The following is a 21,473-nucleotide window of genomic DNA, read 5'->3' on the forward strand; positions in this document are numbered from 1 at the left end:
GGGTGGTGGGAGAAAATTCATGTAAACACAATAAGAGTGCTAAACACTTGACCACTGTGCTGCCACATGTGTAGTGAAAACCTGAAGCAACTCTTGAAGCCTTTGCTTTGAACCACTGAATCTGCTGTCGGCAACCTTTACAGTGAACAATACAAGTGAGGTCTTAGCTCTGTGAATACAAGATTCAGATATATTATCTGAATAAAGCATTCCTTCATTTAAGCTCAGTTCTGGGGCCAGGTGAAAAGATTCTCCATTGATAAAAACAACCTATTATTCTCTAGACAACTTGCTGCACATACCATAACATGTGCTATTGATGTCAAGGACACCATGCGAAAGCAAAAGAGAAATTGCATTTGTGTTTTGAGCTGTATGAGGTCAACCAAGGTGGTACATAATCAGAGCTTTATACATGAGCAATATGTATAGGGTACAAAACAATGCAGATAGAGCTAAACAATTTTGATAAAACTGCAAAAATAAGTTTGAGTTTCTGCATGATATTTTTGACACATAAAAAACAGGAATTAACTTGTAAATTTCAACAAATTAAACTAAATGTTGTGGTCTTCTTGTGTCTGATCAAAAGGGTAACGTCTATGGCAAAGCACTGGCCATGCTGTTCTGTTTTCCTAGATACTATGCATCAGATTATAACAATTTTTTTCACTTTATCTATTTACCTTTTGATTACTTACATACTATGTGTTACCTTTTTTTTTTAGAACCAGGTCCCAGTTGTTTTATCTAATTTTAATTGTGCAAGAAACAAGTCCACGTATAAGTGAAAAATTATTACCTGTAAATAAATATATTACAGCTTCAATGTAAAGAATTAAACTGTATCTAGAGACGTTATTTTATTTTTTTGGAGTAGGGAAGGAAAAAAACCTCTGTTAGGTTTGTATTGCTTTTGTGATTCACTCCCTTTATTTGGTCAGGTGGCTATACTGTACCAGTTCTGGTAACAACTGTCGCTTTGGAGAGAATTTTACTCACTTCCTGTCATGTCTCCAGGACAAAAAGTAATGGGATAAAAAAACAGGGGTTTTAAAGGAGAAGTAGGGCCAAAGCTTTTTTTTGGCCCTACTTCTCCTATGGATCACAGGAATACAGTTCATTCTGCATTCCTGTGACCCATTTTCAGCCAACATCTGACTTAAGCCTGCTTTTGGCTGATGTTACTCATCCAGTCCAGGCTCTTAATCGATCCCAACTTTAAAGACAGGATCCACGCAGATGCCTGGACTGTCAGCTCCTGCCCCCTCCACAGCCTGGTGCTCCAGTGAGCGCTGGATGAGTGGAACAGAGAGCTAGTGACTGACAGTCACCAGCTCTCCTCTCACCGAAGATGAAGAACTGAGCAACCAGCGGTCTCAGTCTCAGAAACAGTGGGGGACAGATGCATCATTTGACCAATGCTTCAGTCACCTAGGTGAGTATAATTTTAAGAACCCTATACTTCACTTTAACAATTTTCTATTAAAAATAAAAAAGAAGAAGAAAAGAAAGTATTGACTTTAAATAAAAAGTTAGTCATGCTTGACTTCAAGGCATAGAATAACTCAGCCAGTGGCATTATCATAACCACTGCCAAATGAACAGACTATCAATGTCTAACTATTTTGGACATGATGATATGACTATGTAGCTATTACATAACATTAGTGCTACCTGTATTGCTTTAGCTATTGTACAGGGTCATGGGCTGCTAAAGAGTTTTCTGTACCATAAGCAGCAAATTGAGACTATCTGTCCCTAAAGATCTACTTTTTCTTTTAGAGAAGAAGGCTAAAACTGAATGGACTTAGGCACATAAACATCCAACAATAATTATTTTATAAAACCTTGATTATCTTTATTACAAAAATGTTTTTATATAAAAAAGAAAGAACAAAAATTCATAAAATTAGCTTCTTAATGTGCCCTCATGTTTGGACACCAGATCCAGCACATCTTCTCTTCCTTCGGTGGTATTTAACTAATACTACTTTGTATTGTGAGTATTTATAACAATTGTAACAGACATATTTTTTGGCATTACGAGTGTAAGTATATCTAAAAATTATGCCCTATTTATTTATGTATTTCGACACACCCATTTAGCTCCTGAAGAAGTGACTAGAGATGAGCAAATCGAAGTATCCGAAGTGGAATTCGAGTCGAATATCGGAAAAATTTCGATTCGTGCCGAATCCGAAAAATAGCCTAATTCGGACGCGCGAATCGAAATTTTTCAGAAAATGGCGGCTGACATGTGCGGCGACGGAGCGGGGATGTCTGGGAAGGCGCGCAGACAAGGCGCGCTGACCCATAATGCATTTATCAACTACATGTGATCGCATCAGCCTATCAACAGCCAGCCAGCCAGCACTGTGTAATGGTCGAGCTATAAATAGCGGCCATTTTGGAATTCTTCATTTGCCTGCAGTTATTGAACAGAGGCAGACCGCTCTGTACTAGGGACAGGGACAGAGTTAGGGCCACAGAAACGATAATTGGGGAAAGAGAAAAGTTACTTAGGGACAGAGAACCATTACTCAGGGACACAGACTTGTTAATGAGGGCCACAGAATCGTTATTTAGGGACAAAGAAACGCTAGTTAGGGCCACAGAATTCATACTCAGGGACAGACAGAATTGTTACTCAGTGCCAGAGAATTGTTACTTAGGGCCACAGAAACGTTATTAGGGCCACAGAATTTTTACTCAGGGACAGACAGAATTGTTACTGAGTGCCAGAGAATTGTTACTCAGGGACAGACAGAATTGTTACTGAGTGCCAGAGAATTGTTACTTAGGGCCACAGAAACTTTAATTAGGGCCACAGAATTTTTACTCAGGGACAGACAGAATTGTTACTGAGTGCCAGAGAATTGTTACTCAGGGACAGACAGAATTGTTACTGAGTGCCAGAGAATTGTTACTTAGGGCCACAGAAACTTTACTTAGGGCCACAGAATTTTTACTCAGGGACAGACAGAATTGTTACTGAGTGCCAGAGAATTGTTACTCAGGGACAGACAGAATTGTTACTGAGTGCCAGAGAATTGTTACTCAGGGCCCCAGAAACTTTACTTAGGGCCACAGAATTTTTACTCAGGGACAGACAGAATTGTTACTGAGTGCCAGAGAATTGTTACTCAGGGACAGACAGAATTGTTACTGAGTGCCAGAGAATTGTTACTTAGGGCCACAGAAACTTTACTTAGGGCCACAGAATTGTTACTCGCACAGACACAGAATTGTTACTCGCACAGACACAGAATTGTTACTGAAGGCCACAGAACTGTTACTTAGGGCCACAGAATTGTTACTCGCACAGACACAGAATTGTTACTCGCACAGACACAGAACTGTTACTGAGGGCCACAGAACTGTTACTTAGGGCCACAGAATTGTTACTCGCACAGACACAGAATTGTTACTCAGGGACACAGAACTGTTACTTAGGGACAAAGAAACGCTAGTTAGGGCCACATAATTCATACTCAGGGACAGACAGAATTGTTACGGAGTGCCAGAGAATTGTTACTCAGGGCCACAGAAACTTTACTTAGGGCCACAGAATTTTTACTCAGGGACAGACAGAATTGTTACTGAGTGCCAGAGAATTGTTACTCAGGGACAGACAGAATTGTTACGGAGTGCCAGAGAATTGTTACTCAGGGCCACAGAAACTTTACTTAGGGCCACAGAATTTTTACTCAGGGACAGACAGAATTGTTACTGAGTGCCAGAGAATTGTTACTCAGGGACAGACAGAATTGTTACTGAGTGCCAGAGAATTGTTACTTAGGGCCACAGAAACTTTACTTAGGGCCACAGAATTGTTACTCGCACAGACACAGAATTGTTACTCGCACAGACACAGAACTGTTACTGAGGGCCACAGAAACTTTACTTAGGGCCACAGAATTGTTACTCGCACAGACACAGAATTGTTACTCGCACAGACACAGAACTGTTACTGAGGGCCACAGAACTGTTACTTAGGGCCACAGAATTGTTACTCGCACAGACACAGAATTGTTACTCAGGGCCACAGAACTGTTACTTAGGGACAAAGAAACGCTAGTTAAGGCCACATAATTCATACTCAGGGACAGACAGAATTGTTACGGAGTGCCAGAGAATTGTTACTCAGGGCCACAGAAACTTTACTTAGGGCCACAGAATTTTTACTCAGGGACAGACAGAATTGTTACTGAGTGCCAGAGAATTGTTACTCAGGGACAGACAGAATTGTTACGGAGTGCCAGAGAATTGTTACTCAGGGCCACAGAAACTTTACTTAGGGCCACAGAATCTTTACTCAGGGACAGACAGAATTGTTACTGAGTGCCAGAGAATTGTTACTCAGGGACAGACAGAATTGTTACTGAGTGCCAGAGAATTGTTACTTAGGGCCACAGAAACTTTACTTAGGGCCACAGAATTGTTACTCGCACAGACACAGAATTGTTACTCGCACAGACACAGAACTGTTACTGAGGGCCACAGAAACTTTACTTAGGGCCACAGAATTGTTACTCGCACAGACACAGAATTGTTACTCGCACAGACACAGAATTGTTACTGAGGGCCACAGAACTGTTACTTAGGGCCACAGAATTGTTACTCGCACAGACACAGAATTGTTACACAGGGACACAGAACTGTTACTGAGGGCCACAGAACCGTTACTTAGGGCCACAGAATTGTTACTCACACAGACACAGAATTGTTACTCGCACAGACACAGAATTGTTACTCAGGGACACAGAACTGTTACTGAGGGCCACAGAACTGTTACTTAGGGCCACAGAATTGTTACTCGCACAGACACAGAATTGTTACACAGGGACACAGAATTGTTACTGAGGGCCACAGAACCGTTACTTAGGGCCACATAATTGTTACTGAGGGCAACAGAACTGTTACTTAGGGCCACAGAATTGTTACTCGCACAGACACAGAATTGTTACTCAGGGACACAGAACTGTTACTGAGGGCCACAGAACTGTTACTTAGGGCCACAGAATTGTTACTCGCACAGACACAGAATTGTTACTCAGGGACACAGAACTGTTACTGAGGGCCACAGAACTGTTACTTAGGGCCACAGAATTGTTACTCGCACAGACACAGAATTGTTACTCAGGGACACAGAACTGTTACTGAGGGCCACAGAACTGTTACTTAGGGCCACAGAATTGTTACTCGCACAGACACAGAATTGTTACACAGCGACACAGAATTGTTACTGAGGGCCACAGAACCGTTACTTAGGGACACATAATTGTTACTGAGGGCCACAGAACTGTTACTTAGGGCCACAGAATTGTTACTCGCACAGACACAGAATTGTTACTCAGGGACACAGAACTGTTACTGAGGGCCACAGAACCGTTACTTAGGGCCACAGAATTGTTACTCAGGGACACAGAATCGTTTAATTAAAGAGTATATCAGACAACATGCAGAGGAGTGGCAGAGGAGGCAATGTTTTAGGAGCGAGCAGACGTGGCAGCAGAGAAAGGGGTCGAGGCAGCACTATTCGCAGCCAGAGGCTAGTGCTCCCGGATTCATCCAGTACAGTGAGGAAGAGCTAACAGAGGGCGGTCAGGAACGGGGGGAGACATGGCGAGGAGAGTGGCTCGGTAGTGGCGAGGAGAGTGGCTCGGTAGCCGGTGTAGAGACAGGTCTGTCTCCTGACCCACACGCAGCCGAGGGGGCTAGTAGTGAGGCGGAGACCCTAATTGATGATGATGAGGCTGATCGCACTTGGCAGCCTCGTCGTCATCAGGCTATTGCTTCCGCATCATCAGGAGAAGAGGGTGGCAGCTTGGCAGCGAGCAAAACAGTCGGTGGGTTGTCTCCATCGCCACACTCTGCCATGTGCCACTTTCAGGTCTCCTCACACACTGCTGGTGTGTTGAATTTTTTGACATAGGGTGCTGGCAGATTACGGGCCTCCCATAGCTGCTGCCAGGCCCCTAATCTGCCATGGGCCCCTATACCGCCTCCTCATGCTGCTGCCAGGTCCACAGTCTCTCATGCCATGTGCCACTTTCAGGTCTCCTCACACTGCTGGTGTGTTGAATTTTTTGACATAGGGTGCTGGCAGATTACGGGCCTCCCATAGCTGCTGCCAGGCCCCTAATCTGCCATAGGCCCCTATATACCGCCTCCTCATGCTGCTGCCAGGTCCAGAGTCTCTCATGGGTCCCTGTACGGCCTCCCATTGCTGCTGTCTCCATCGCCACACTCTGCCATGTGCCACTTTCAGGTCTCCTCACACTGCTGGTGTGTAGAATTTTTTGACATAGGGTGCTGGCAGATTACGGGCCTCCCATAGCTGCTGCCAGGCCCCTAATCTGCCATAGGCCCCTATATACCGCCTCCTCATGCTGCTGCCAGGTCCAGAGTCTGTCATGGGTCCCTGTACGGCCTCCCATTGCTGCTGTCTCCATCGCCACACTCTGCCATGTGCCACTTTCAGGTCTCCTCACACTGCTGGTGTGTTCAATTTTTTGACATAGGGTGCTGGCAGATTACGGGCCTCCCATAGCTGCTGCCAGGCCCCTAATCTGCCATGGGCCCCTATACCGCCTCTTCATGCTGCTGCCAGGTCCACAGTCTCTCATGCCATGTGCCACTTTCAGGTCTCCTCACACTGCTGGTGTGTTGAATTTTTTGACATAGGGTGCTGGCAGATTACGGGCCTCCCATTGCTGCTGCCAGGCCCCTAATCTGCCATAGGCCCCTATATACCGCCTCCTCATGCTGCTGCCAGGTCCAGAGTCTGTCATGGGTCCCTGTACGGCCTCCCATTGCTGCTGTCTCCATCGCCACACTCTGCCATGTGCCACTTTCAGGTCTCCTCACACTGCTGGTGTGTAGAATTTTTTGACATAGGGTGCTGGCAGATTACGGGCCTCCCATAGCTGCTGCCAGGCCCCTAATCTGCCATAGGCCCCTATATACCGCCTCCTCATGCTGCTGCCAGGTCCAGAGTCTCTCATGGGTCCCTGTACGGCCTCCCATTGCTGCTGTCTCCATCGCCACACTCTGCCATGTGCCACTTTCAGGTCTCCTCACACACTGCTGGTGTGTTGAATTTTTTGACATAGGGTGCTGGCAGATTACGGGCCTCCCATAGCTGCTGCCAGGCCCCTAATCTGCCATAGGCCCCTATATACCGCCTCCTCATGCTGCTGCCAGGTCCAGAGTCTGTCATGGGTCCCTGTACGGCCTCCCATTGCTGCTGTCTCCATCGCCACACTCTGCCATGTGCCACTTTCAGGTCTCCTCACACTGCTGGTGTGTAGAATTTTTTGACATAGGGTGCTGGCAGATTACGGGCCTCCTATAGCTGCTGCCAGGCCCCTAATCTGCCATAGGCCCCTATATACCGCCTCCTCATGCTGCTGCCAGGTCCAGAGTCTCTCATGGGTCCCTGTACGGCCTCCCATTGCTGCTGTCTCCATCGCCACACTCTGCCATGTGCCACTTTCAGGTCTCCTCACACTGCTGGTGTGTAGAATTTTTTGACATAGGGTGCTGGCAGATTACAGGCCTCCTATAGCTGCTGCCAGGCCCCTAATCTGCCATAGGCCCCTATATACCGCCTCCTCATGCTGCTGCCAGGTCCAGAGTCTCTCATGGGTCCCTGTACGGCCTCCCATTGCTGCTGTCTCCATCGCCACACTCTGCCATGTGCCACTTTCAGGTCTCCTCACACTGCTGGTGTGTTCAATTTTTTGACATAGGGTGCTGGCAGATTACGGGCCTCCCATAGCTGCTGCCAGGCCCCTAATCTGCCATGGGCCCCTATACCGCCTCTTCATGCTGCTGCCAGGTCCACAGTCTCTCATGCCATGTGCCACTTTCAGGTCTCCTCACACTGCTGGTGTGTTGAATTTTTTGACATAGGGTGCTGGCAGATTACGGGCCTCCCATAGCTGCTGCCAGGCCCCTAATCTGCCATAGGCCCCTATATACCGCCTCCTCATGCTGCTGCCAGGTCCAGAGTCTCTCATGGGTCCCTGTACGGCCTCCCATTGCTGCTGTCTCCATCGCCACACTCTGCCATGTGCCACTTTCAGGTCTCCTCACACACTGCTGGTGTGTAGAATTTTTTGACATAGGGTGCTGGCAGATAACGGGCCTCCCATAGCTGCTGCCAGGCCCCTAATCTGCCATAGGCCCCTATATACCGCCTCCTCATGCTGCTGCCAGGTCCAGAGTCTCTCATGGGTCCCTGTACGGCCTCCCATTGCTGCTGTCTCCATCGCCACACTCTGCCATGTGCCACTTTCAGGTCTCCTCACACACTGCTGGTGTGTTGAATTTTTTGACATAGGGTGCTGGCAGATTACGGGCCTCCCATAGCTGCTGCCAGGCCCCTAATCTGCCATGGGCCCCTATATACCGCCTCCTCATGCTGCTGCCAGGTCCACAGTGTCTCATGCCATGTGCCACTTTCAGGTCTCCTCACACTGCTGGTGTGTAGAATTTTTTGACATAGGGTGCTGGCAGATTACGGGCCTCCTATAGCTGCTGCCAGGCCCCTAATCTGCCATAGGCCCCTATATACCGCCTCCTCATGCTGCTGCCAGGTCCAGAGTCTCTCATGGGTCCCTGTACGGCCTCCCATTGCTGCTGTCTCCATCGCCACACTCTGCCATGTGCCACTTTCAGGTCTCCTCACACTGCTGGTGTGTTCAATTTTTTGACATAGGGTGCTGGCAGATTACGGGCCTCCCATAGCTGCTGCCAGGCCCCTAATCTGCCATGGGCCCCTATACCGCCTCTTCATGCTGCTGCCAGGTCCACAGTCTCTCATGCCATGTGCCACTTTCAGGTCTCCTCACACTGCTGGTGTGTTGAATTTTTTGACATAGGGTGCTGGCAGATTACGGGCCTCCCATAGCTGCTGCCAGGCCCCTAATCTGCCATAGGCCCCTATATACCGCCTCCTCATGCTGCTGCCAGGTCCAGAGTCTGTCATGGGTCCCTGTACGGCCTCCCATTGCTGCTGTCTCCATCGCCACACTCTGCCATGTGCCACTTTCAGGTCTCCTCACACTGCTGGTGTGTAGAATTTTTTGACATAGGGTGCTGGCAGATTACGGGCCTCCTATAGCTGCTGCCAGGCCCCTAATCTGCCATAGGCCCCTATATACCGCCTCCTCATGCTGCTGCCAGGTCCAGAGTCTCTCATGGGTCCCTGTACGGCCTCCCATTGCTGCTGTCTCCATTGCCACACTCTGCCATGTGCCACTTTCAGGTCTCCTCACACTGCTGGTGTGTAGAATTTTTTGACATAGGGTGCTGGCAGATTACGGGCCTCCCATAGCTGCTGCCAGGCCCCTAATCTGCCATAGGCCCCTATATACCGCCTCCTCATGCTGCTGCCAGGTCCAGAGTCTGTCATGGGTCCCTGTACGGCCTCCCATTGCTGCTGTCTCCATCGCCACACTCTGCCATGTGCCACTTTCAGGTCTCCTCACACTGCTGGTGTGTAGAATTTTTTGACATAGGGTGCTGGCAGATTACGGGCCTCCCATAGCTGCTGCCAGGCCCCTAATCTGCCATAGGCCCCTATATACCGCCTCCTCATGCTGCTGCCAGGTCCAGAGTCTGTCATGGGTCCCTGTACGGCCTCCCATTGCTGCTGTCTCCATCGCCACACTCTGCCATGTGCCACTTTCAGGTCTCCTCACACTGCTGGTGTGTTCAATTTTTTGACATAGGGTGCTGGCAGATTACGGGCCTCCCATAGCTGCTGCCAGGCCCCTAATCTGCCATGGGCCCCTATACCGCCTCTTCATGCTGCTGCCAGGTCCATAGTCTCTCATGCCATGTGCCACTTTCAGGTCTCCTCACACTGCTGGTGTGTTGAATTTTTTGACATAGGGTGCTGGCAGATTACGGGCCTCCCATAGCTGCTGCCAGGCCCCTAATCTGCCATGGGCCCCTATACCGCCTCCTCATGCTGCTGCCAAGTCCAGAGTGTGTCATGGGTCCCTGTACGGCCTCCCATTGCTGCTGTCTCCATAGCCACACTCTGCCATGTGCCACTTTCAGGTCTCCTCACACTGCTGGTGTGTTGAATTTTTTGACATAGGGTGCTGGCAGATTACGGGCCTCCCATTGCTGCTGCCAGGCACGTAATCTGCCATGGGCCCCCATACCGACTCCTCATGCTGTGACGTTGCAACAAGGTGGAATTCAACCCTACATATGTTAGACCGCCTTTACGAACAGCGAAAGGCCATCACCGATTTCCTGATGTTAAAAGCGGATAAAGGTACTCCCTGTGTAACTTAGATGTCAGCCATTGGCAGCTCATGCGTGACACCTGCGCTTGCTCAGGCCCTTTGAGGAGGCCACGCTATTCGTGAGTCGGCAGGACTATGGGATGAACGACGTCATTCCTCTGTTGCACGTCCTGGAACAAATGCTGTTAACAATGGCTGGTCAGGGTGCGGTAGACGTGGCGCACAGATCTCAACGCCACATGACCCCTGTGGGGGCAGGACAGGAAGAAGAGGAGGAGGTAGAGGAGGACATTGGTGCTCAGGAATTATTGAGTGAAATGGGTGGTTTTTCCACTCAGCGGACAGGAGTGGAGGAGCAGGAGCATCTGGTAAAGGAGGAGGAGGAGGAGACAGAGGACCCAGACGCACCGTGGCAGTATGCTGTGGAGATGGAGGCAGGGAGTCCCTCGCATTCCTTGGCACAAATGGCCCATAGCATGCTCGCTTGCTTGCGTAGCGACAGCCGAATAATAACCATCAGACAGAGGGATGACTTTTGGCTGTCCACCTTGTTGGACCCTCGCTACCGTTCCAAAATGGTGGCCTTTTTCACACCTGCTGAGAGGGAGGCCAAAATAACGTACTATAAAAACCACCTATGTAGTCAGCTGGTCTCTGCCTGTCTGCGCCAACGTCCATCCTCAGACACTGTGGGCCCTGTGCGCTCGCGTTCCGCTGCCATGGCAGCAGGGGAGGGGTGGGGTGGTAGGAGCAGTGGCAGCTCCACCAGCAGCGGCTGCCTCAGTCTGCAGTCGATGATGAGTAGCTTTCTTCACCAGCGCAGTGAGGAAACTACTAACCAGCCGCAGCAGCAGCAGCAACAGCAGCATCAGGTGGACCTGGAGCAGGACCTCAAACAACAGGCTTAGGCCTACTTGGACAGCACCCTGCCAACCAAGGTAGACAATCCCCTTGACTACTGGGCAACGAAACTTGACCTTTGGCCCCAACTAGCTGAATTTGCCCTTGAAAGGCTGTCATGCCCGGCCAGTAGCGTGGCATCGGAGCGCGTGTTTAGTGCGGCAGGAGGTATTGCAACTCCGCGGAGGACACGACTGTCCACCCAAAGTGTGGAGAGACTGACGTTTGTGAAAATGAATCAGGCGTGGATTAGTCTGGATTTCAAACCACCAGTTCCTGACACAACTGACTAAATCCGCCATGAATCATGCCCCAAACATGTGCCACTTTCAGGTCTCCTCACACTGCTGGTGTGTTACATTTTTTGTCATAGGGTGCTGGCAGATTACGGGCCTCCCATAGCTGCTGCCAGGCCCCTAATCTGCCATGGGCCCCTATACCGCCTCCTCATGCTGCTGCCAAGTCCAGAGTCTCTCATGGGTCCCTGTACGGCCTCCCATTGCTGCTGTCTCCATCGCCACACTCTGCCATGTGCCACTTTCAGGTCTCCTCACACTGCTGGTGTATTCCATTTTTTGTCATAGGGTGCTGGCAGATTACGGGCCTCCCATAGCTGCTGCCAGGCCCCTAATCTGCCATGGGCCCCTATACCGCCTCCTCATGCTGCTGCCAGGTCCAGAGTCTCTCATGGGTCCCTGTACGGCCTCCCATTGCTGCTGTCTCCATCGCCACACTCTGCCATGTGCCACTTTCAGGTCTCCTCACACTGCTGGTGGGTTCCATTTTTTGTCATAGGGTGCTGGCAGATTACGGGCCTCCCATAGCTGCTGCCAGGCCCCTAATCTGCCATGGGCCCCCGTACCGACTCCTCATGCTGCTGCCAGGCCCGTAATCTGTCATGGGCCCCTGTTGTCGCTTGTTGGCATATTCCGCTCGTTCAGATGCTCCTTCTCCTGCTACTCCTCTTCACGGATTCCGTCAGCAGTCTTTCTTGGAATCCGTTTCCAAGAGACAACAGTTTGCGAGCACGCACCAGACGGTGCAGAAACTGAACGTCCTCCTGTCCAAGTTGCTGCTGCCAGGCTCGTAATCTGTCATGCGCCCCTGTACCGCCTCCTCATGCTGCTGCCAGGTCCAGAGTGTGTCATGGGCCCCCGTACCGACTCCAAATGCTGCTGCCAGGCCCGTAATCTGTCATGGGCCGCTGTACCGCCTCCCCATGCTGCTGCCAGGTCCAGATTGTGTCATGGGTCCCTGTACGGCCTCCCATTGCTGCTGCCAGGCCCGTAATCTGCCATGGGCCCCCGTACCGACTCCTCATGCTGCTGCCAGGCCCGTAATCTGCCATGGGCCCCTGTACCGCCTCCTCATGCTGCTGCCAGGTCCAGAGTGTGTCATGGGTCCCTGTACGGCCTCCCATTGCTGCTGTCTCTATCGCCACACTCTGCCATGTGCCACTTTCAGGTCTCCTCACACTGCTGGTGGTTTCCATTTTTGTCATAGGGTGCTGTATGGCCTCCCATTGCTGCTGCCTCCACCGCCACACTGTGGCTCCACACTCTGGTTTTGGCCCCGTGACTGCCCAAATGAGTGAAGTGTGCGGTGATTCTAAGATCGACGGCACTCATCTGCATGTCATACTGCCTGACAGTATTATTTCTCTTCCCCAGCAGACTCCAAGGGCATTTAAATTAAAGGTACAGTGTTCAGCACTAATATTAAGTCTCTCTGAAGCCTAGAAACACCCTTTTTTAAGTTAAATTCACAGCGAATATATTCGACTCGAATCGAAATTTTTCCACGAATTCGCCGAATCAGTCGAATCGAATTTTTGAATACTTCGCTCATCTCTAGAAGCGACGCTCAGTCGCGAAATACATAAAGCCAACTTTAATTGAAATCGGAAAAAACCCCATTTGGAATATACATACACAGCTCTATAACATCAATTCAGTCATCGGTGGTACCTTGATAGCTTATATGTTTGTTAGGGGGTTCATGTATTTCAATTTTTCCTGTTTGGTGTGTGATATTTTTTCATTCTGTGATATATATATAATATTACTTTTATGAATTGTTGTTCTTTTTTTTTATATAAACATTTTTTGTTTGTAATAAAGATAATCAAAGTTTTATAAAATAATTATAGTTTGAAATTTATGTGTCTATAAAGTCCATTCAGTTTAAGCCTTCTTCTCTAGTTTGTTATATAGGCATGGCATCACATGTAAATATCAAATCCATAGTACCACCCTATGGATACACAATTGTCTGCTTTTATCTTTTAGTTTTCTTTTTTTTTGTTGTTTTTATAATATGCACATATTGTAATGTATAATGTAGAGGTAAAAGTAATTTTACCTATATCACATTTTAGTAAGAGTTTAATTCTAATTTCTACCAATTTTTTCTTCTAGAGATACAGATGATTCCTCTAAGTTCACCTATAAGAATCCCCATAAAAAGCAAGATTTGGAGGCTGGAACACACAACAATTGATTCCTTGATCATGCCAACATCCAGCATTTCTTTCAGCGATCCTATCATTTAAAAGACACCAAAAAACGAAAAACAAACTAAACACATATGCAAACAACTGTGATGTATATTGCCTCATTTGTCCTGGTAAACAGAATATTAACCATGTTTTTTTAATAAATAATAAAAATATTATCAATTCAATATTTTTGTTTGACGTTTTAGAATAATAATATCATTCTTGTTATTGTTTTAGGAATGATAATGTCATTGCTCTGCAACATCACATTCAAGAATAATGTACAGCAAGTAAAAAAGATTTGACCGCAAAAATCAAGTTATGTGCTTAGGCACTTGACTTTTTGTTTTCATGTTCATTACCACTTCTTTTGTGCATCAGTTATGATATCTGCTGCCTCTGCTCAATAAATTAGGGATTCTAGTTTGAAAAGGCGATGTAATCTCTGTTCCTGTGAATGCAAGTCCACTATTACTTGGAAGATCAAGTTTTTAATATGTTAGCAGTTTGGGGAGCTTTTCAATTTGAGTGACCAAAAGAAATTAAAGTAGTGGGTAGCTATAGTTGAAAGCTGATGGAAAGTTATCAAAATGGACACAAAATTGCTAAGTGTTTGGCTAGCCAAGAAGTGTTTGGCTTTCTGTATAGTTGGTTTTCTAATTATGGTATCAAGTCAAATAATTGTGATCTTTGAGCTGATTTTTCATTTTTTTTATCTTCAGGGTACGAATGGGTTCTATTTTTTTAGGTCTTGGGCAATGAGGTAATAAGGAACATGTTTCACATGGGCTTCAGCTTGTATAAGAGCAGTGAAACAGTAAACATTTATGAACATTTCTGAAAGCTGTTTGCAAAGCTTCTGGCAAACTTTGAGCAGCATTCCCTAAGCCTTCTGCTCCTGTTTGGAAATGTTATACATAGATGCTAATAGGGGTTCTGATGGTCACTTTAAACAAGCTGCTAGCAGGTTTCAGCAGGCTTTCAGCATGCTTCAAGTAGTGTTGAAGCCTACTAGAAGCTTGTTTATAGTGGCAAACAGCTCTTCCATTAAGATCTGTGTTCAACATTTACAAACTGGAGCTGAAGGCTGCTTTAAAATCTTCAACAAAGCTTGATGAAAGCTCTGCAAATGCTTTGTAAAAGCTTGCTGTTCACACAGCTCTTATACAAGCTTAAAGGATAAGTTCACCTTTCATAACATGTTACACCCATATTCAGGATGTAACCTGTGACATGTAATGAAATGACCAGCCCCCACACCCCTTTAGCCCCCCCCCAAGTTCCCATTTTGACAGCTAGCACTGGGATTTCTCCCCCCTCTAGCTGTCAAAATTAAAAAAAAACTCAGCCCGTCCGTCTGGCCGTGTCATCCATTCGCAGTGTTCTGTGAATGAGAAATTACAAGTACAAAGAGCTTTAGCGGCTGTCGGTTTGCAGTTCTCAATATACTACCAGGGCGCTGTGAGCGCTGTGGTAGTTCAGTAATTCTTCCTGTCAGTAAGTATCAGCTTGCCCATATGAGGTATAAACAAGCAGATACACGGACAGGTCTGCAGGAGTCCTGCATGGCATCAACGATCTGCTGAGTGCAATACCTTCCAGGCTCCTACAACAAAAAATAATAAATGAGCATTTTTTACCTGCAACAAATGTGGATTTATTATAGTTTGTTGAAAGGTGAACTTATCCTTTAAAGTTTTACTAAACCCAGGACCCTGCATTCACTGTATCTGGTCTCCCACAGTGCACACAACATGGAAGTACAATTATTTTAGTAAATATAAACTGCTAAATAACTTTTCTTATCAGACGTTTTGTGGTTTCTATCAGTGTTCAGCCAAGCACTAGCTAATGCTTGTAGGAGGAGTTTTCTTTCTGCTCTAGGAGGATGCAAAACACCTGACCTCTGTCTGACCAGTGCTGATTGGCCCTGTGCTGATCACATGAACTCTCCCAAGATAAAAAAAAAACCTCTCTAGCAATACACACCAAACTGAGCATGTGCAAAATGCCTACCGTTCAGTCTGTCTTATCAGGAGATAAGAGGTGATTGCTTAAACAAGGGGAGGAACAGACCAATCAGGATCAAATGGCTTTTTTACACAATGCAGAGATTTAAACCCTTAGGTTCAACAGTGAGTATAACAAGCATGCTTTACTGCATATATAAGCTGATTTTACTGTTGTGGGTTTAGTAACACTTTAAGACCATACTCAGGCTCAGAGATGAGTCAAATAAAGGTACTTCTGTGTTGCTTTGACTTGCCACTGGGTTACTTTAATTTGCTTTTGCTTTGCTACCAGCTGCTTTTGAGTTGCTTTTACAAACAAATTGATTTGTATAGAGAAGAAAAGCTGTTTGGATGTGAATACCCATGTACAACCATTGTCATTTTTTTCCCATTTTCATGTCACATGCACATTATAATCAAGACAGTTGTTGATACAAATGCAAATTAAAACAAAGATACTATAAATAAATAGAAAAAAATTAATAGTGAAATAATGATATACTATGTATATGCTATACATGTTGTTCATCCATTTCACAGAAAAACCTGTTGTGCATTGCATGAAAATAATGCTGAATGGCTAACCTTACAAAGGGGAAAACATACCCTCTTGGAATAATGCCTTTGAAATAGGAATGTCAATCATGCAGAATTGTAGTATCACATTCTTAAAATCCACTTGTCTGTTTTATCCCGTGTATAGTACTGCAGCAGCAACACTGAAAGGGTTAATCAATAGTGGCACCCTGTCATGTCTGGAGACAGACATTAAAAGGAAAGGGAACTTTGAAGTGACAGTTTTGGTGATCTTCCTGTCAGGACTGGGTTTAGGATAAATGACAGCTGTGGGCTTTGTATTGATTATGTGGCATCCCTATTTATCTGCAGACAGCGGAGGCAAGGGCACCTAATAACCCAAACACAGCGACTCCCCGTGTGACCACCTTGTGCTGCCGCAGATGATGATTGCTCACTCTCTCTGAGGTCGATGGCTTTTTATCATAATTCAGGCTTGCATTTTTATAATAGCACTCTATTTCCAGCTGATATTTTTGTCTAATTAAATATTAATAGTGATATCATACTTATATAAATACAGCAGTGTTATCTACCTCTAGATATAAAAAAAAATAATAAAATCTTATGTAGTGATTTAAACAGTTAAAATAAGGCACTGTATACAAAAGTTGCAGTTATGTTGTCTGAAAACACTCCTAAAGGCATGCTGTCTTACTTTAAACTTTTGTCATGAGTACTGAATACTTGATAAGTTATTAAGAAATACTGTACATAAGCAAAAGTATATACATCACAGGCTCATGCTGTAAGAACAAGAATGATGTGCACATCGTATTAACCCATTACATTCTTATTTTTGTACTGCAGGCAGGCCAATAAATGGTGAATGCTAGTTACTAATACTAATGTTTTTATGTTTGTTTGTTTGTTTTGCCCATTGATCTTTGCCTCTTTTAACAGAGGCTACAGGGCGGCACGGGTGTGCAAAATCACGTATATGTATATATATACTTGATAAACTCCCATGGCTTCAAGTACCATCTCTATGCTGATGACACACAAATCTATCTTTCTACCCCTCACCTCACCCCTTCAGTCTCCTCTCGCATTACTAACCTACTAAGTGGCATATCGGCATGGATGTCACTCCACTTCCTCAAACTCAATCTTTCCAAAACTGAGCTCATACTATTCCCTCCAGCCCGTGCCCCCTCCCCTGACTTCTCCATCAAGACCAATAATACAACCATCAGTCCCTCCCCTCATGCCAGGGTACTAGGTGTAATCCTAGACTCCCATCTGTCCTTTCAGCCCCAAATCCAATCACTGTCCAAAGCTTGTAGACTTCACCTCCGCAACATCTCCAAGATACGGCCATTTTTAGCCTTGGAAACTACTTATCCACTCCCTTGTTATCTCTTGTCTTGACTATTGTAACTCCCTCCTCATTGGCCTACCTCATCGCAGGCTATCCCCTCTTCAGTTTATCATGAATGCTGCTGCCAGACTCATCCACCTTACTAACTGTTCTGTATCAGCCACCCCTCTCTGCCAATCCCTCCACTGGCTTCCCATTGCCCAACGGATACAATTCAAAACATTAACAATAACATATAAAGCCATGCATAACTCTGCCCCAAATTACATCACCGATCTTGTCTCCAAATATCACCCAAACCGTACTCTCTGCTTCTCGCACGACCTCCTGCTCTCTAGCTCCCTTGTCTCCTCCTCCCATGTTCATCTCCAGGACTTCTCCAGAGCTTCCCCCATCCTCTAGAACTCTCTACCCCAATTTATCAGACCATCGCCTACTCTGCTCACTTTTAGGCGATCTCTGAAAACCTATCTCTTCAGGGAAGCCTATCCTGCCCTCAGCTAACAATGGAATCTTCTACTCCTACTAGCAGTTCATCCCCTAAAGTTACTACCTTTTGTACCACTAGCCCCTCCCTTGTAAAGCAGGGCCCTCCTATCCCTCTTCTATTGAACTGTATTGTTGCTGTATTGTCTCCCGTTATATTGTAAAGCGCTGAGCAAACTATTGGCGCTATATAAATCCTGTATAATAATGACAATAATAATAATACATACACGTACCTCGGTTTACCAATTTAATGCGTTCTCTGGGACGTTTTGTATTGCGAAAAATTTGTAAACCAAAATGCGGTTTCCCATAGGAATGCATTGAAAACCAATTAATTCGTTCCAGGGGTCAGAAAAAAGTGAAAAAAAAGTCTTTTATCTGTTCAAAGCTCTTTATAAAGTGCACTTTAAAGGCATACATACTGTACAGGGACATGCCTAAAAATTTCCAGAATGTCTCCAAATCCGCTCCAACACCTCCACACTGGATGCCACGTGCTACCCACAGACTCCAGCATGCATGGGCCGGCACTATAAACCTCCCAGGCACAATTCATCCTGGCAAAACTTGCTTTGTATTGCAAAAAAAAAATGTAAATGCATTGAAAACCAATTATTCCGTTCCGGAGGTCAGAAAAAAGTAAAAAAAAAGTCTTATCTGTTCAAAACTCTTTATAAAGTGCACTTTAAAGGCACAGGCCAGTGCTATAAATCTCACAGGCGCAATGCATCCTGGGGAAACTTGCTTCGTATTGCAAAACAAATTCATAAACCAAAGCATTATTTTCAATGGATTTTCATTCAGAAACTGAAAATTACGTTAACCGAGGTACGCCTGTATGTATATATGTTAGGGGGCACCCGGCACCCAGTGATTTCCATCAATCTCTGACGGTGAGGAGAACTGTTTTGTTTGATAACAGTTCTCCTTCCTGTCAGCTCAGGCACACTGCTTTGGATGGCTCTGCACAGCACAGCCATCCAAAGCAGTGTGCTTACAGTGAAGCACACTGACAAGGCCCCCTATGTAAAACACTCCCATCAAACAGGTAACCCTTTGATCACCCTCATGTTAACCCCTTCCTACCCAGTGCCATTAGTACAGTGTCAGTGCTTTTTTTTAGCACTGATCACCGTATTGGTGTCACTGGGGATGTCAGTGACACCAAGTCAGTTCCCCCCAGTGTCAGAATGCCCACTGCAGTCTCGCTATAAGTCGCTGATCGCCGCAATTACTAGTAAAGTAATATAAAAAATCCCAGTATATATATCGCCATTTGTAAACGCTATAACTTTCACGTAAACCACTTAATTTACACATATTGGGATTTTTTTTTAGCAAAGACATTTAGCAGAATACATTTTGGCCTAAATTTATAACAGAATTAGATTTTTTACATTTTTTTTTACTGGACATGATTAATAGCAAAAAGTCAAAAATACAGTTTTTTTTCTCAAAATTGTCGGTCTGTTTTTTTTATAGCGCCAAAAATTAAAAACACACAGGTGATCATATATCACCGAAAGAAAGCTAATTTCTTTGGAAAAAAAGGACATAAATTTCACCTGGGTGCAGTGTTGCATGACCGCGCATTTGTCAGTTAAAGTAACGAAGCGCAGTAAAGCAAAAAAGGGCCTGGTCAGGACAGGGGATAAATCCACAGGAGGGCAAGTGGTTAATAAACTGTACACTTTGAAGGTCCAGCTCCAACCAAATTTGTATTTATTGGTAATTTTGGATTGAAAGGAGAAGGGTTACAATGCCTCTATTTATTTTCTCTACTCCAGCTAAGAAGAGTATTTCTCCTCATTTCCTTTTCCAATGACAAGGACACAGGCTGCAATAAATTGAACAGACTTTCTAACCCTTCCCCACCCTATCCAGTATTAAAAAAAAAATTGGCTGGAGCTCATATTTAACCATGAAGCCTTTTATACTGACACTCGATATTAAAATATAATTTCAATTCACTGAGGATGATTTGCTAAAAGAGTAAAGATGTAGCAAATTGAAAGTTGAAAAAGTTTAGTAAAATAAGATGTTTGTGCATCCATTCATGTACAAGAAAAAAAAATTATCTTTTTTCCCTTGGACCTGATTGGGTACTCAAAATGGATAAAGATTCTTACTTTCTAAACTCCAAGAACTTTCACTTTGCACCATCTATACTCCTTTAGTAGAGCGACCCCAATGATAGGATCATGTTACATGCTACTTACATAATGGCTGTCAACAAGAAAGCTATAGCATTGACCATATGAACTGATTATCTAATAATATAGCACTTAATTGAGTCAATCATGAAACAGATATGATTAAGCAGGCATTATAAACAGCACAGCAAGTGACCCGTATATTAATGATACAACTTTGAAGTATTAATATAGTATATTGTGCTATGTTAGGTTTCAGGCATATATAGCCCTAACTTCATATTTTGATGTTTGATGTAAAAGGGTCAGTTCGATGATTTATTTTAACGTCTGCTTCTAAAGAAGTTTTTGTGTTTGCTTTTAATCCGTGAAAAAAAAAAAAGTAAAGCTCCAAGCTATGCTACTATTGATCCATTTGTCACCATATTTTTATTGTTTCCTTGAAGTTTTACTCATGGGCACATGAGCTTTGGATCATGCTATGTCAAGTAGTATTAATTGTGCTCCTTTATGTCTGTTACTTCAGTTCTCTGTGAAGGAAGAGGACTGTAGGTGCATTACACTTAGTCTGGTCAACCCTGGAGCAGTTCCTCACCGATCAATACAGAACGCCTTCCTTACTGATCATTGCAGAACAGTGGCTTGACCCTAGTAATATTCTCTGTGACCAGGTTCTTACGTTCAGATTAGTTTTCTCTCTCTCTCTCTCTCTATATATAAAACATTTGTAAAAAATTATTTTCACCTGCTTTTATATCTAGAAAAATTATAAAAGCTAAATCTACAACAAATACTTACCAACTCCCTTCTATTACTCTCAGCCTCTCCAGCTCATTTTTTCCATTGCAACTTGATGTATTTATTTGACAGAAATTATGTTTACTGTAAGGATAAAAGATCTGAACTATTTGCAATGTTTTAAATTCTGCAAATTAAAGTAGCTGATGTACTTTTTTAATATAATTTAATTAAATTTATTTCAGCTTATATATTCTAATAGGTAAAATGGGGGATTTCTATATTTTTGGAATAAAAATAAAAACAGGGAAAGTTTTTAACTTTCCCTTGCGTTGACCAGAAGAGATTCCAGCTCTTGGGGAAGGCTGCAATGTTTTTGGCATAGTGGTTCTCCAGCTTGGAAAACCTTTGAAAATGATGTGTTTTCAAGCTGGAGTGGCTCCATAGGTTTGCATTTGCTCAATGATGTCAAAAGCATCTCTGTCCCTTAGTGTACGAGGTGATATCAAAAAGTTT

At 45.0% G+C, this 21,473-nt stretch overlaps 1 protein-coding gene across 13 annotated transcripts in view; it reads left to right on the forward strand.

The window, feature by feature from the left end:
• Nucleotides 1-14,007, forward strand: part of LOC149463348 (uncharacterized) — a 903,925-nt gene extending 889,918 nt beyond the window's left edge. For 12 of the 13 annotated variants that reach the window (XR_016312470.1, XR_016312471.1, XR_016312469.1 and 9 more), the window contains one exon: nt 13,589-13,853. Coding sequence is in view for 7 of the 13 variants with exons in the window: in XM_089675562.1 (XP_089531688.1) it covers nt 13,589-13,670 (82 nt within the window). In the remaining 6 variants the exon portion in view is untranslated. Of the gene's footprint in view, nt 1-13,588; nt 13,854-13,905 lie in introns of those variants that run through there. The other variant, XR_016312468.1, reaches the window with a different exon arrangement.
• Nucleotides 14,008-21,473: the final 7,466 nt, after the last annotated feature.

This window comes from Staurois parvus, unplaced genomic scaffold, assembly GCF_062004578.1.
Source record: "Staurois parvus isolate SC_StPar_1 unplaced genomic scaffold, SC_StPar_1.0 ptg000155l, whole genome shotgun sequence".
NCBI lineage: Eukaryota > Metazoa > Chordata > Amphibia > Anura > Ranidae > Staurois > Staurois parvus.